Source organism: Psilocybe cubensis, chromosome 3, assembly GCF_017499595.1.
Source record: "Psilocybe cubensis strain MGC-MH-2018 chromosome 3, whole genome shotgun sequence".
In the NCBI taxonomy this organism is placed as follows: domain Eukaryota; kingdom Fungi; phylum Basidiomycota; class Agaricomycetes; order Agaricales; family Agrocybaceae; genus Psilocybe; species Psilocybe cubensis.
This window is the reverse complement of record NC_063001.1, coordinates 250,880-267,790: the sequence shown is the minus strand read 5'-3', so window position 1 is coordinate 267,790 and position 16,911 is coordinate 250,880. Positions and strand designations below refer to the sequence as shown.

Sequence of the window (16,911 nt, the reverse complement as noted above, 5' to 3'; positions counted from 1 at the left end):
AGTTTTGCGATTTACGTTTACCCCAGGGGCCCTAGCACAGCAGCAGACCGGACGCGGATGTAACCGGTCCCTCTCCCCTTTCTTTATGCTTTTTCTCCCAGGAGCAGGAGAAGAAGCAAGATCCACTTTCGCGAATCGCGAATCGCTTGTGAGTGGACGAGACGAGCGATGGGAAATCTGATCTCTTCATCTATACATTGCAGCATCTGTGCTCCCCTGCGTTGGCATTGTTTGCGTATGCGTCATCATCGCACCGCATTTGAGCAAAAGGGTTTGGCAGATCCACGTGCTGCATTTTTGTGCAATTGAATCAAGTCAAAATTGGATATTTATTTTTGTTATGGATGTATGTACATATTTGGTAAGTTGGATGAACGAGTCGAGTCGGTTCAGTTTGCAAGTCAGACTGCTGCTTTCGTTTTGACGTGGCGGTAGTCTTCCCAGTCGTACAAGTCGTATATCCCTGAACTATCGCTCTCGCAGCTATCAGCAATAGAAATTAGAGTTTAGAATGTACTGGAATGTGTGAATATATGCGGTGCCCGTGATGATATCGTAAGTGGAGAAAGTCGGAATGCAGGGACGGCTGGACAAAGCGTACTCTATACAAGGGACAACGCCTGGAGCAACAAGGAAGCATCGAGACGAGCCAGCTCCTGTCCAGGCGTTACGAGAAGCTCGCCAGGCTCGCACCGGTTCGGCTCGGGGTCAAAGAGTCGATCCCGATCACATCCCAAGCCCAAATTAGGAGCGAACGTTGTTATCTTTTCCGTTTATATAAACACCGCCTCTCATCAGCCCACAAGTCCCTCTACAACTGCCTCGTTCCCCTTCTGCATCACCAACACCAACGCCCACCAACGCCCCCGACGACGACGACGACCACTTCATCAATGGCTGCCGCCCCCGCCCACTATATCCGCACCATCCATTCTTCCTTCTCCGCCGCGCACCCGCACTCCGCAGCCTGGGCCGCCACATCTGCCTCCTCCCAGTACCTCAACCAGTTCAACCACAACCATAACTCGCCCGCTAATCACAATAATATCATCTCACAACCCCCGCGTCCTCACCACCACCACCACCAGAGCCAGCACGGGGGGTACACGAGCATCAGCACGCACAACACCCACATGTACACGCACCACCTGCGGGATCTCACCCATGGCGGGGCTCCCGTTGTAGGAGCGGGGAGCGCGCATCGCCAGCAGCCTCAGCTGCAGGGAGGACAGCACGCTCACGCCTCGTATGCCCCGAATGGACCGCGGAAGCCCAGCGCGGACGCCCAGCGCAGCGGCAGCAGGCGCCGTTCGGTGTCGATCCGCATGCCGCCGACGTACAAGTTCGACCCGTTCGCGGACGAGCCTGTCTCGGCGGGTGCTGCTGCGCCTGCATCGGACTCGCTGAATGACGCCGTATCGGTCTCGGAGCAGCAGCAGCCGACGCATACGCATACACCCGCGGCGCCGTATACGATCCACATCCCACCCGCCGCTGCGTCGGATATCCAGATGTACACGCCTCCGCGCCCGCGTCCCCGTCCGATATCCACAACGCTTTCTCCGCGTGCGCCATCGTTCACGCCTGCTGCCGGTGCTGTGACTCCAGCTCGATCGACTTCTCCCACACCCAACCCACAGCGATCAGCAACGCCAACGCCAACGCCCCTCCCCCGCGCGCCGCCACCAAACCTGTCTAAAGTCGTCGCAAGCATCCTTTTGAACAGGGTGCATGCCGTCGGCAAGCCGATGCGCCGTCGCATGGCGATGCATACGCAAGGCCAGGGGAGGGATTATGTGAAGAGCTGTTTGTCGAGCGTTGTGAGTGTTGAGGCGTGAGGAGGAAGCAAATCGACTTCTACGCATCGACCCCATTCACCCGCCAATTCTACTACACTACCTATATTTATTCGCAACACCCACACCACACCATGCCACGCAACGCAATGCAACTATAACGATCCCCGCCACGATACCACTCTTTTTTACTTTCTTTCGTCTCTTTTTCCACAATAATCGAATAATCGCACAAGCAAATGTAACCGTCGCTCACAGCTCCTTTGCGAACTTTCTGTACCATTTGTACCACCACCAACACCGTTTATCCCTCCTCACTTCCACCACTACTTCTATCCCACTCACTCTATCCGTGTTTGATAAGCATACATTATTCACCGTGATTTTTTATCTCGTTGTATCACCACCGACCCCACCACAACCACATCACCCATCAAAATCCGACCGACGACTTATCCTCGTCTTTGTCCTGATTTCCCTTGTATATCCAATATCCCATCGTTTTCTCTTTGATCTCGCTCAAAAAGTGTACTGTTTTCCTTTTGGTTTGACTCTTTCCTGTCTTTTTTTTTTGCTGGATTGTCGCTTCTTTGAGTTTGACTTTTGATTTCTTTTTTTCTTTTTGTGTTTGCTGGGTTCCGTACGTATAGATATTGATTTTTTTTTCTCTTTTCCTTTTCGTCTCGTTTCTTTCTGTTTATTAAAGTAATTTTTTACTTTCTTTCCTTTTCTCATCTTTTCCCTGTCGTGTTCTACCCGCATTTTTTGTCCCGTACTTCACATCCACTTATCCACCACACCGCATACACTTGTCTTATACATCACACATCGCATATACCGGTCGAGCTTTTTTCACATACATACATACATACAGACATACAACGCAACGCAACGCATATATATAAATTAGTGTACTTTGTACGGATCCTTTTTTGACTTGAACGGTTTTGGTTTTTTCTGTGTTATGTTTTGTGTGGTTTTTATGATGTTTCGAATGTGCAAAATGCAATGTGAAAATATTGTTCAAAGTTCAACGTTCAAAGTGTGAAGTTTGAAGTCGAAGTGCGTACGTCGACCCCGGGCGAAACATACGAAATTCAAATTTGCGAAATGCACTGTTTGATATTTGATGCTATGTTTTATGTTCCGGCGCCGCTTACGAGCAGCTTTTACATTGGATAGTATAGCTTATGTTCCGAACGCAGGAGATTGGGTACGGGGAGTCTGCAGACGGGAGACGGGACTCGGGAGACGGAGGACCCGGGGTGTATCTCCGAGTTCCGAGTCTCGTTCCGCGCTTTTTGCTTGCGCGAGTCAAGCGCTCGAGCGCTCGAGCGTATGTGTACTCCGGGAGACTCCGGGTCTCGGAAGAGGATGTGAAGGGAGGAAGGGGGAGGGAGAGAGGGAGAAAGAAGGAGAGGGATGCCGCGGGGTCCGAGGGTATTGGTTTTTTTCTTAACTAAGTTTTTTATGGTTTTTTTATTTTATTTTACTTCGAACTTTGCGTATGTAGGTCGGATAATCTTGTATGGTTTTTTGTTCCCGGATTTTTGGAATTTTGGGGAGGAATTATGATTATTAATAGAACGGTGGGATAAGTGGGCGTGTGGTTCTGGCTTCGTTCCTCCTTCTGCGCCTCTCTTCCTCATCATCATCCTGCGATTATCACAATCATAGCGAGGTCAGTGGTCGGTGAGAGTAAGACAGATTTCAGAAGGTGCCTGACTGGACCGTGCAAATCCAAAATCTAAAGTACAAAGTGCAAAGCGAGCAGTCTGAGCAGTTAACTGAGTAAACCGAGCCGGTACCGGTATTTCTGCGCGTCCAAGTTCAGAGGGCCGAGTTCTTTTTGAAGTTACCATTTTCAACTCCAATCATCCCGCTCAATTTGTCTAAAAGTTCCATGCGCTATCCATGCCATCGTTATCTTAATATACAGACAACAGTGTAGATAGATGGATGTTGTGCACCTGGCACAGTGCAGTGGCTGGAGCATGGAGTACGGTGTGCGTGGGGCGTGGGGCGTGGGGCGAGAAAATATGGCCTGGGAGTGGAGTTACCCACTCTAAACTTAAGAAAATAAATGCATGTACCACTCCAAATTCAAGTTTCTTATTTCAGGGCTGCTTAGCCTGCCCTATTTTATCTAACATTAAGTAGGGTGCAGTGGCGCACAGGCATATGGTGCGGATTTGGGTTCAGAATATGGTTTTCAGGTGGGAATAACGTGTAATGCAATGTCCTTGATAGATAGTGGCGTGGCTAGGAAAGGATGAACATGAACCACGAGGCGCGAGAGTCGAGACTCGAGGAGGATCGACACGTATGCACTTAACATATGCAGGACAGGGACAGGGACAGGGAAAGCGAAGGGTTCAAGTTGCGATTAGGCTTGCTACAGGCTCCCAGTCGCAGAGCAGAGCTCGCTTCTGTGATTCATATCCGATGTTCGATATTTGTCAAACGAGGCGAAGACGAGTCCATCATGATTGCCCGTTGTGGACTGTAAGGGTCTGGAAGGGTTTATCCACATGTTGGCACGTATTGAGTGCCCTAAGCGGATCTTCCGGCTAGGATATATTGTATATTGTATAGTAGTATCAAAACGAGTGTATTGGAATTGGAATTAGAATAAGTACGTACGTGGCCTAGTAGCGTTTACCTGAGTTTTTGTGATTGTATCATGAATGGATCGTGTCAAGCCAACCTTGAATATTGAATGCGTTGCTCTCTTATGTCAACGATTCCATTTTCTAAGTCATTTAATAATAAGCTTATGTCCGAGTGTCGCCTGAGCCGCAGAGGGTCAGCCGCCTAAGCATTATAATATAAGCAGCTTGCGAACCCCGTTTCTACGTTAGACGGCAGAGTGGGTCCGTGAGGCAATTGAAAGCGATGCAGACGCGAGGCAGGGTGAAAAATGTAAGAATGCAAAGCGTAAGCGGACACGGCACGCGACCTCGGACTCTGATTCGGATCGGAGAGGGTTGTTTGTTTGTGGACCGACGTTCCGAGGCTAAGGCTAAAGCTCGCGCTCAGGCTCAGGTAAGTATGTCTTGGATAGGATAGAATAGGACATGATGGTGGCGGACTCGCGGAGGTCGGTGTTCAATGTTGGGATTGGGATATGTAAAGGAGAATGTGCGCGAAGATCGAGAATTGTGCGAGTTTGAGTTCAAGCCGGCCCAGTGGGGGATGTCTGATGCTGTGACCGATTATTTGCTAAGAGGAAGGGAAGAGGAGGGGAAATGGAGAAGTGGACAAGAGAGACTCGTCGGAAGCGCGTCAATGCTAGAAGATCGTTGATCGTTGTGGTCACGGCAGAAGTTATGTAGGGATACACTGCAGGTGACTGTTCCGAATGCCAGCCTCAGAGCCCAGTCTTTCTTGACTTCGAGCCATGACTCATTTCCGAGCTGCAGGTAATGGTACAAAATGCACGAAGACTAGGTATTGGTAATTCAAGATTGGATTGATCGTTGAGCTTGTCGGTCTTTTAAAACCTTCTGATCCATTTGATCCCATTCATCGTCCAAAATGAACGAAAAGAACAGATTAAAAGAGAAAACAGGAATGGAGGTGTGGATCAAGGCGCGTACGTGTACTCATCCAGTCAAGTAGTTCGTTCAACTTCAACTTCAAGAAGTCTCGATTATAACTTTAACCTGTCCGCGGGAGTTTGGCTGAGTTTGGCGGGTGTGGGCGATTTGTGCGAACATGAAACCGAACCAGCTCGCGGTTCGGAACGCATCAGGCGCGGTTGGCCGTCGTCATGCTTATCATTCTATCATTTTGATGCGCATCTTCGCTCCCCCCCTTTCCTTTCCTCGCGGGCTTTTGGTGAGTCACCGACGTCCCGACTCCAATGTTCGCGCTCAGGGATCAGAATTACATAACCAAGCTATATTGATTAGCGAGTTGAACGAACGGGTCAGCGTGCGTGTGGTGTTTGATGGACTGATGGTCTGCAGTGATTGGTGGCAGAGGCGACCATCAGTGATCCCACTACATACATACCGTACTTTATCCATCACTGAGATCACTCAGAGCATACCGTTATCAATTATTATTGTCGTTATCGCATATGATATGATATGATGAGCCTGAGTGGGTTGTTTTCTCTCGTCATGGCATCGAGGGTGTTTATTCTACTTGTATCAATTTGGACATGAAATAAGAACATCAACTAGAAAGCATCTGTACATTTTTCGAGGACAACACGACACCGTGACGCTTTTGACTCGGGATATCTGCAGTCTTGAAAAAGGGCCCCAATTTATGTTGCGAAGGGGAAAGGGGGTCACGAGCCATCTATTTGTGAAGTTATCGTTTGTTTGTTAATTTAGGAGTTGTTGTACTTCACGTTCCGAAGTTGAGTATAAGTCTTGTATTTTATTTACAAGAAACATTTTCGCAAATGCATACATTCCGAACTCAGGTTGAAGTTCATGGACCGGTTCGGAGACCGTATGACGGCCACAATTGTTGTGATGGTAATTAGCTTTGTACCGCCGGCGACGTGTGGGAGCGCTCACTGGCTCGCGTATGGGAGATGCGCATGCATGCGTAAATCCATCTCCATTTATGCACCATTCCACCGACATAGTTCAACCACCAGAAAAGAACGCTGGTTCCGTTGTAGTTCATAAACTACTATTTAGATGATTATCACACATAAGTCTTTGAAGAAAGGATGTATAGAATAGCTAATGCAATGATCTTGATTATGATATCCTTAACCAGAAGAACAATGTGTTTTTGGACGTTTCGCATCGAAGAAGGGCATTAGCTTTACATTGGGGAGCCATTTAGCATTGTAACCCCAATGCGTCAGAAACCCGAAGAGCAAAGTCAAAGTATGAAGCGGAGATCCCGTTTGTTAATAATAAACCGTCTTCTGCTACTACTACAGCGAACTTTTGATACGTATGATAGATGTGATAGATATTGATGCATTTGCTCTGCTTCTCATTCTGATCCCAGAAACACATATAACCCAACTACACTATACTGTAAGCATTAGCCATTGTTCTGTCAAATACCACCGGGGGACTTATGCCGCATCACGCGTGTGTCAGTGCCTAAACTTACTCACTTACCTCGAGGCCATTCTTCCTGAAATAGGAATGGGAAGGGGAATAGGAAGAGTGAAAGGGGGTTACGTATATTACTATACGCTGTAAGTACGGCTTTGCTAGGTTCGGGATTTGGGTGGAGGATGAGATGAGATAGTAATATTTATGTATACAGGCATTTAGACATTTGATGAACCTATGACAATTGACTCGTGAGCTGGTCCGTCGGTCGGTGCTTGCTTGAATGCTTCAACAAGCTTCAGTACAGACCTACAAAAGATGCTTAGTATCACGGGTATCTTAGTATGTAAGTGTAAATGTAAATCCAATGTCTAGTCCAGTCTGTTGGCAAAGGTCAGGGAAGCCGGTTGGAACTTGGGCGCGATGGTCAATCAGACTTCTGCACTTCTGCGCTTCTGAACCTCTGTAAATGGGAAACAATTCATGGTCCAGGCCATACATATGCCAATACCTATACGGTATAGCCATTCCTATGACTATAATTGGCGTTACATAGTGCAGAAGGTAGTCGTTCGACGTTGGTCTACAATTGTACTTAGTAAATGAACGCCGAGAACGGTTTTTAAAGTCGGCATTCAGTTGCCGGATGCCGGTTCCATTCTACGTTAACGTAATCTTTATTTTGGTTCTCAGCGCGGGTTGTTCCGCGAGCACGTGCCTTGCCAGAGTGATCGCGACTCAACGCGCCGTCACGCTTTCTTTCCTACCACCATGTTCTCGTCTCTACAGCTCCAGTGCTCACCTTTACAAAGTCTCGGGAATTTTTTGCGCTGTTTTCTTCCTTTGCTCTGTGTCCGCGTCTCTCACGGTGTCGCCAGTGACACGATGACACGACGCGGTGCGTTCAGTCGCTGAGGGTACGGTCTACGATGGTGCTGCTGCTCTACCCCGTCGCTCTATCCGGTAAAATTCCAGCTCCAACACCGAATTTGACCTCAACAAACTACGTGACTTCTCGAGGATGCCATATATGCGTGTCATGTACATGCGCGCCCGTGTTGTTACACCTGCCTCAAGTCGGGCTTGCTTGGGACTGTATGAGAGGCTGTTCTAAACTGGTGCTATGGACGGCTGCTGCTGTCTTGACAAACATGTTGTACTGTTGGTATCTCCAGTGGATGCGGGTGCACATAGCGCGAACAATCCGCACCCCTGTGAACAACGTGACAACATGGTTGTGAAGACTTTGCACCGCGCCGTATCGTGGATTGAGGTTTCTTGGGCGCGTTGGACTGGTTTTACTTCTTGTTTCTTTGCTACGTGAGTGTGTAAGAATCATCGCTGATCCTCATTCGCTGGATGTCCATGGGCGGGTCTTTCTCTCTGTGTGCCCCTGAAATGCTGCTACGCTTCTATGTGGACTTTTTGGCGCGCATATATTTTGAGTTTACTTCATCAACCCGTGCCTCGCTGCCACTGGTACACTTAATCTCTTGTTCGTCATCCTTTGACCGTCTATGGTCGGTTGTTTGCCGGTGTGTGCTATTCTGCGGATTTTTCGGTGCGCATATAAGTGCAGTTTACCTCACCAACGCGTGCTTGCTGTTCCTGGTACACTGGGTCTCTTGTCCACTGACCGTTAAATGTCTATTGGTGGTTGTGCGCCGGTGTATGCTGTTTTCTTGTGCACTACGAACTTCGTGCGCTTCTATGCGGACTTTCGGCGCACATATATTTATACTTTACCTCACCAACGCGTTCTCCACAGCTTCTCGTGCTTTGCTATTCGCCTTGCCTATGCCTTCGCACTCCATATTCCCCCACCTACTCTGTTCATTCGCTTTGATCACTTTCCATACACATATGCGCGTGGATATCTCCTTCAGCGCGAGACGCCTAGCTCTCTGTCTGGGAAAGACTACAGAAGTGTTACGCCATCGGTTACCCTAGATTTTTGCCTAGCCTAACCCCCTGCATATCCGAGCCAGAACCATTCACGATTACCTCGAGAAGGGGCAAAGTACCTATAAGTCAGACTCCATCAATGTCCCCGATGCATCGATTCAGCATGCGTTGCTTACATTGATGGGTGTGATTGGTTGACACCTCTTTCCCCCTTCTCGCATGGTATTTGAGGCCATGGACATACAAAAGTGCAGAGAAATCTCTCATTCGCTCATGGCGTCGGTGCTTTGTATGAGTTGCATCACTGTCTATACGGCACATGACCTCATCACAACAACGCCCGATAGTACGACCACGCGTTTCTCGCTGGTCCTCGTGTCTCGTTGTTTCTCTTGCTTTTGTCTGCTCACTCCCTACTCCATGTCAACACTATCCATTCGCCCCGCATACTTGCCCTCCACATGTCCACGAAGATATCTCCTTCAGCGCGAGATAATTAGCCCTCTGCTTAGGAGGGACTAAAGAATTGTTTAGCCACAGGTTACTCTAGTCTGACACTGCATGTCCGAGCCAAGAATATCTCGACAAGGCAAAAGCATGTATATGCCAGCCTCCATCAATGTTTTGCTTACATCGATGGATGCGATGGGTTGAAACTTCGTTCCGCCTTCTCGTATGGCATTTGAGGCCATTGACATCCAAAAAGTGCAGGGAAATCTATTTCTCTTGTTCATGGCATCACTCTTTTGCATAAATTATGCCGCTATCCCTCACAGATGCATTGCGGCGTCTACTCTGCACATGGTCTTTCAGCTGAACAGCGCCCGATTGCATTTTGGTCTTTTATAAGTAAATGACAATCGTGAGGACTTAATCAGGGGCGATCTATGACCAGGCGACTGAGTACCAGTATAGCATATTATCGAACTTACATAGACCGTGGTCATGAGCAACCTCATATGTTTGATCGACTATCCAGTATATACAAGCGAAATGCAATCATGAAGTCTGAACAGCCAAGCAATATCGATCCTGCGATTTGCAATTTGCTTTTGGTACTGGAATATTTGCAGAGTTCGTCGTTGGGAGGTTCTGGTACATAGATTAGAACCAAACTAATCAACTTAATAGTAGTGTACAGTGCGTGATTTGTGATTTGTGAAGGTGGATATCATGGTAAGGGAATTTTTAAAAAAACCGGTGTGCAGTGCTTCTTGTCAAGTATTGTAGGAAACTTTTGGGGTCAAAATATTCGTTCAGTTTCCTGCAACATGGTTAGATATGTGGTATACCATCTTTATCGATGTTCAAAGGTATTACTTAAAAAGATAAAAGGTATTTCAACTTAAATGAAATCTGTTTATTGTGCACTAATCTGATCACAGTCCTACCAAAAGACCAAAATCTGACTAAATTTCGGCCTCGAAGATGGTGCGTGGAACTCCCACGCACCCGGCCCATCGATATCGCGGTCGTACGGGGAAAAGGTGAGCGGTGAAGCATCACCTTTGTCTACCGGCTCGACCACTCGATGCCCCCCTCCCCTGTAGGCCCGCGCTGAAGCATGTCTCGCATCTGTGAAAAGTGTTCAGGTACTTGTTATATTCTTTACCTGCGAGGGAGCAGAACGCTTACGGTATACAGATTTTGATCCTGTTTCCTTTGCCTCGCTTATCCGCTGTCGCCGTGGTAGTGGTTTTCCAATCTAGGTGCTGGATAGATTGACAAACCGAATACCCTTGTCTTTCCGCCACCTCTTGCGTTCACGCGTGACACTGACGCCGAGGCCCCCCATGCAGTTGGGGATGTGACCTTGTACGTGGGATGTGCTCGGAGCATGCTGCTCCGGTGCGATGGGCAGCTGCATGGACTCGTTGCATTGGTATACGACTCTGTCATGGACTCGCATGCCCTATGTGGAAAATCCAAGTTAACATTTACTGCTGGAGAGGGGGCGGATATACACATACCTTCCATCTACGTTGGGTTCGCTGTGACCATGCTCAACAGGGAGATCCCCGGAGCACTGAGTTGCGACAATTTGCCTGTTGTCAGTGGATCTCAAGTTGTGATTATCCAAACCTTCTCCTAATGTATTTGAGACTACATAAATGAAAAAGAGTAAAAGAATTTGTCAGTTCACAGACCCAAAACAACGGGATTGAAGGACATACATACTGGATGGTTGCTTCCTTCTTGATTGCTCGAGGTTGGAAGGAACGAGAACTGCATCAAAGGCCAGTTATCGTACATCCCGCGTTGTGGTTCATTAACAGTCACCAACGCAGCGCCCATGCCGTGTCTCCGCGGATAATGACGTGTATGATGGTATTTCCGTGCTTGAACCATGCCGGAATGGAGATTGACAGGTATTCTCTCTTTTGCTGTTCCAGGAACTGCAGAAACCATTGAAGGAATACCTCTGGTGCTACGATGGCACAGAGAGTCAATCAGCTACAAGCTCTGGCCATAATACCACCTGCAATACTCACATTCCGACTCGTACAGGGCAGCCAACAATACAAAAAGGGCTTCCCGTGAAGGAACATCAAAGGATTCTTTTTGGTGCTCAGACACTGGGAACCACTGGGGATTGTGTATCCACAGGATGGGATAAGGGGGAAAATGTGGACAATGTTGATGGTGGTGAATAGAGCGCTGTGAGTCGCATCATGTATGACTATTTTGTCGGTGAATTCAGTGCAAAGACTCACTGGGTTATACGTAGCGCTGAGATCGTGACCATGAAATCCAGAAGAAGCCGTGGATAATGGTATGTGTGATGAATGTGATGATACTTCCGTGCTTGAACCACACTGGAATGGAGTTTGAGAGGTGTTCTCTCTCCTTTCCTGTTCCAGAAACTGCAGGAACTGTTGCAGAAGTAACTCTGGTGCTACGACGGCATGCAGAGTCGATCAGCTACAAGCTCTGGCCACAATGTCACCTGCAATACTCACATTCCGACTCGTACAGGGCAGCCAACAATACAAAAAGGGTTTCCTGTGAAGGAACATCAAAGGATTCGTTTTGGTGCTCAGACATTGGGACAAATGAAAAGGAGGATGGGGGAGATGGGACAGAGTCAAAATTGTGTGAAAAGAGTAAGGACAGAACCTTCCCCTCAAAACACAGATTCGAGTGGCGACAGACACAAAAAGTCCCAGGCTCACTAACCAGTTCCGTGTCTCCAGCTTCTGACTCACCACCTGTTCGTCTATCAGCGCTGCTTCTGTTCACATCATTTTTTTCTCCCACACATACACACAATGAGGTATCCATCAGGCGACGTACCTCCTCTCATTTTCCGCCGCTCTTATTTAGGCTACTACATTCAAATCTCATGGGGAATTATATATTCTTCCGTTCGACCTTATTCCCGAGTTGCATGCCTGGTGTTTGCTGGCCTTCAACATTTCTTTACAAGTGCTGGCTATGACGCATAAAAATGCTTGTTACTGCATCGAAACTGTGTATTCTACATCTGTCGACTCCCATCGGTTACTATCGCCAATGCTCAGGAACTAGACCTAATTGAGCAGAAGAAGAGTTCTCCTCGGCGCTGCAGTTCCTTTGTTCTTCTTTGCTGTGTGAAAAACGACCAGGATAGGATCAGCAATCACAAGAATCTAAGACCGACTGATTTCCTACCAACTAGGAGATACTAAAGACCCGTCGAATGAGATTTCACCGTATTGTGTGTGGAATAGACACGCGTGTAGGCCGTTCACCACCACCACACAACTCCACAGGTTAGCTCTCTCTGTCTTATCAAATGCTTCGAGATTCGGGTGGATACGGGTATTAGCTGTCAGACGGGGCTTATAAGAATGTCAATGAACAGAAGAAATCAATGCTGATATTTCTTCAGGACACGCCCACTCGCCTGCTACCAGATCGGAGGATAAAGGCTGTATCAACAATTCATATAGTTAGTAAGCATAGCTTGGATGCCGTCACCGGATCTACATATGTGCGCTTATTTTGAGCGCGGCACATTCGCCAGAACTTGATTCCAGTACTACACCACACACTCCATTGACAACTTTAATACCTAATAAATTCGCACCGTCTACTTCCTGTACATCCTTCACAGCTCCTGCTTCAGAATTATATCCCTCGGTCCCTCTAATATTCCTCAAATAGCATCCCAATTGTCACATTCCCTGCGATACTTCTCCACATAGACGAATGTGACAATAATCTGGTCTACCGTACGGTCGTCTAAATTTCCAAAAAGCTCCAAGTATGCGGGACGAGCTTGGTGCATGAGCCCCAAATTCCTTTGGTGAAAGTGGGCAACGAGGGTATTTCTCCAGTCGTTGACAAACAGCTGGACGCGATACATGGCGGAGATGAGTTTTGTCTGAATCCTTCGTGGGATTTTTAAGGAGGAAGAACATTACCTTGACCGTGTCGACCTCCATCTTCCACACATACTCTACTCCATTGTGGCCAGCGAATACGTAGTTTCTGAGCAAGAGATATGTCTCTGCACCTGTCGAGGACATGGAATTATGGAATCGACGTACCTTCCCCACATGTTGGATGCATTTCTTTGGAAGAACTCGTCGACCGTCAGCTCTCTACCATCATATCTTATCGTGGTGGGACGAAAGAAATGTTCCTTCATATCCGCAAGAATACTAAGAGAATAACCCAAAGATGTCTGGTACGAGCTTGTATGCTGTGGGTAATATGTTGGAATGGTGCGCAATATTTTGGTATGGAGTTTGACCCTCCATGTCCACTTGGGCTCGGTTTTGTAAAGTGTGATTCCTCGCTCTGTGGTATATGTCGCATCCCATGGCTCATTAGAGGAGAGATAAAATGTTCTGCTGGCGAAAATGTAGTAGGTCATGTTCCACCTTCCTCCAGAGGCGATTTTACTTTTTAAGTGACACGATCGAAACAACTTGCGTCGATTTTCCTACGCTGCATGTATCTTACACTTCAGCACTACGGATAGAGAAAGCTGGAGCCATACCTTGTTGCACGCTAGAAGCACCGTGCATAATTCAATGAAGAGCTGAACTATGCTCGAATGCTCCCGCTGAGCGCCCACTCAGGACTTGCATTGGATTTGTGTGTCTATTTTTACATTTGGTCTTGTCTTGACCGTTTAGCGGGGAGCGCTCATTGCTTCTGGTGCTTCCATTCCCCTTATTCGCGTGTTTGTGCCATGTGCACCTTCGGGTATGGTCTCAAGACCAATCCGGGTGTGGATCGCAGAAGCTCATGCACCGTTTGTGAAGTGCTGTTAATTGACCGAGTTCGCACAAAGGTTAACAAACGCCGTTCGGAGGATCGACACTCTGTCAGGGCACGGATTAGGACTCAGACTAGCCGTCCACGCCAACCACATGCGGCATGCCACAATCCTTGAGGCGGAGCGAATGCACTAGATAACATATCTTCATAGGCTCACCAGTCCCTGAGGGTTCACTAAATATCTGCAAGCTCACCCACATTCATCGACAGGAATTACGAATAATTTCAGGGGTGAAGTTTTGAGATTCCTTTTGCCGCTTTGCTTACAAAGTTATCAATTTGGTATGTAAAGCAGTAAGCTTATAGATGACGGAGTGGGTCCCTGAGGCATAATAAGTTTGAAGAATACCCAAGGACTTGGAGAGGACACGATGCAGAATGCCCCCCGGTAAAGCATGAAGAGATGACGCGGGCACTAGGCATGGTCCCACAGAGACGAACTCAACAGCCTCAGTAGAATCAGGGTCCAACTTGTGAATTACAGGGTCCGGTTCAATATTAATACATATCAAGCAATCCTTCTCTTTCAGTTTCATACTCTTGACTCGACAGTTCAGATCAAAACAACGGAAACAGGCTGAATAACGCTGAATGTAATAAACTGCTTAACAGTTCCTTGAACTCTGAAGTGATAAACAAACTTGTCAAAGACGTTGACCTGGCTCGTTTTCAGCAATGCCTGCTAATTGTTAAAAAGCTTCGCAGATCTATTGGCGTGGTGTCAAACGTAATTTGGATGCCGTCATGGATTTACATATGTGTTTATTTCTACTATTCTAGCACAGAATCTCCATCCACTAGTACTAACATTCTCGTAGATCCTGTACCTTTTGTAATCATCATGCTAAGGCCGCCAACACCAAGAACACCACCATTATGATATTCCGATGCGAACTAAAATGCGACAAAAAAAAATGCATTTTCAGCCTACTTACGCCATGTAATATGGAGTACTAGTAACACTCGTACTAGAACCTCACGTGTATATAAAGGGAACGCACCTTACTGGCATCATTCATTCCCTCGTCACCTCATTTTCTTTGCCATTTCGGGTCAAAGAACCTCTTCCCCAAGCATTCTCTTGTCGTTGGTGAACTCGATGGCGCCTGTCTCCCCACGGTGAGAGTGTTGTTCTGTGACTCTTGTCAGCGACGGCGCTGACAATGTGCTCGGAAGATCTTAAGAACGTAGAGGGGACCACAAAGGCGAGCTGTAACCCTTCCTAGACACGCTGGTGCTGAGCCTATTCTCGTCATTGCGCAGTTTGCCCCCCAAAGACGAATGACGGCCCTAACATTAAGCCGCGTCATTGAATTTTCCGTTGACGGTGTCTGTAACAAATGTGTTCTGTAACCTTGGCATTGCAAGACGGTTCGCAATGGTGAGTTGCGCCTCCTCGATGACGCACTTCTGCTGACCCCCCGCTCGTCGCTGCGCAGTGACGATCGCCGCAGCCAGTCAACACATAAAATACTGATGACGCACCTTGGCAAACCTCCCTCGGATGTGCTCGAGCCCAACCTATCTTTGCTGGCAGTTCGTTCCCGTTACGCAGTCTACAATGGACTGGTCATCATCCCTACAAAGTTCAACATATCTCGCAAGATGAGTACGGCATTCACGGTTGCACAACGCGTAGACCGCTTACAAGTGACGATGCACCTTAACAAACACCCTCACAACCCATTGGTGTACTCCAGTCTCCACCATCCAGGTTGTCTTCTCCGGCAGTCGATTTGCAGAACGCGATGGCGAGTGGTAAGCACAATTGACAACATGAACCGACGCGTTGCACGACGAGGCTAGGATGCGACGCCGGTGAAATGCATGGAGAAGATTCCCTTGTCGTAATGAGCCCTCCGCTACGAGCTTTGATCTCGACGCAGCGATTATGCTCCAAATAATATTGAGGCCGCTGTTGACACACGTTGAGGAGACAATGGCGTTGTCGCAGCGGTCAGTGGAAACAAACATGAGTACTCATTCTGACGTACCATGTTCGCAGATCCCCAACGCCGCATGTTGTAGACGACGGTGTTGCATGAAGCCATTAGCAATGCACCAGGACAGTCCCCCGCCGCAATAAACCCTCCGCCATGCGCTCTGATGTCAAGGTAGCAAGTGATTACCCTGCTAAATGATGTTGAGGTTGTCGTTGACGCATCTTGAAGAGACAGCGGCGTTGTCGTTTTGCACAACGGAGCGAACGATGGTTAGTGGAACCACACAGGATCCGAGTAACAAGTGTCACCCGTGACAAATGTAAACAAACCCGTTCACCCGCGCTGTCTTCAACGGCCATCGACGCCGTGGGCAATGGTGGGTTCCACAGACGTTGCAACCCAGTCTCGACCCAGCCCTTGAAGCACACGACGCAAGGGCAACGGAGGAGATATTAGGGGGATACAGGCTGGAGGGCAGACGGGAGCGTACATTAAGTGTGAGTAGAGTGCGATATTTACTGGTCAAAGTACTTACCATGTCCGTTTTATAGGATGCAGGTTGACACAGGCAATGTCGGTGGCAGACCAAGTTAGCTGAATTGGACACATTCCGGACGCTTGGGATGGCAAAGGACGGTTGAACAAGAGCAGGAAAGGGGAAGAGGTGAGTGCGAACTAGAACATGATGCTATAGGCATTGAATTTCCGTGCCTCCGGTGTGTCGTCCAAACCGACTCTTGTCTTGTCATGTCGTGGACGTGGTTTTCTGGCTGTGAGCAGTCTTCTTCATGACCCCTGAGAACAGGGGTGAGTGCTTGAAGCCACTCTGATGAGAAAAATGTACGAGGACAGCGGAGGATAGTAGGAGAGACGCGGTTGGATGCATAGGCGGCATGCAGCACAAAGAGGCCAAGCAAAGAGGCCGTTGTACTAGTTGTTTTTTCTCTTTGGTACGTGCGT

General features: G+C 48.0%; 3 protein-coding genes across 3 annotated transcripts; 1 reads left to right on the top strand and 2 right to left on the bottom strand.

The window, feature by feature from the left end:
* Positions 1-893: 893 nt before the first annotated feature.
* Positions 894-1,838, top strand: JR316_0002913 (uncharacterized protein; the record flags this gene model as incomplete). Its single annotated transcript, XM_047888696.1, has 1 exon — positions 894-1,838. The coding sequence occupies one exon, from the start codon at positions 894-896 to the stop codon at positions 1,836-1,838; it is 945 nt and encodes a 314-aa protein (XP_047751070.1).
* Positions 1,839-10,124: 8,286 nt separating this feature from the next.
* JR316_0002912 (uncharacterized protein) lies at positions 10,125-11,782 on the bottom strand (the record flags this gene model as incomplete). Its single annotated transcript, XM_047888695.1, has 9 exons — positions 10,125-10,312; positions 10,373-10,415; positions 10,475-10,649; positions 10,708-10,840; positions 10,916-10,963; positions 11,022-11,165; positions 11,230-11,395; positions 11,452-11,633; positions 11,698-11,782. 9 exons carry the CDS (start codon positions 11,780-11,782, stop codon positions 10,125-10,127), a joined length of 1,164 nt encoding a protein of 387 aa, XP_047751069.1.
* Positions 11,783-12,875: 1,093 nt separating this feature from the next.
* JR316_0002911 (uncharacterized protein) lies at positions 12,876-13,370 on the bottom strand (the record flags this gene model as incomplete). Its single annotated transcript, XM_047888694.1, has 3 exons — positions 12,876-13,070; positions 13,144-13,210; positions 13,270-13,370. 3 exons carry the CDS (start codon positions 13,368-13,370, stop codon positions 12,876-12,878), a joined length of 363 nt encoding a protein of 120 aa, XP_047751068.1.
* Between the last annotated feature and the right edge of the window lie 3,541 nt (positions 13,371-16,911).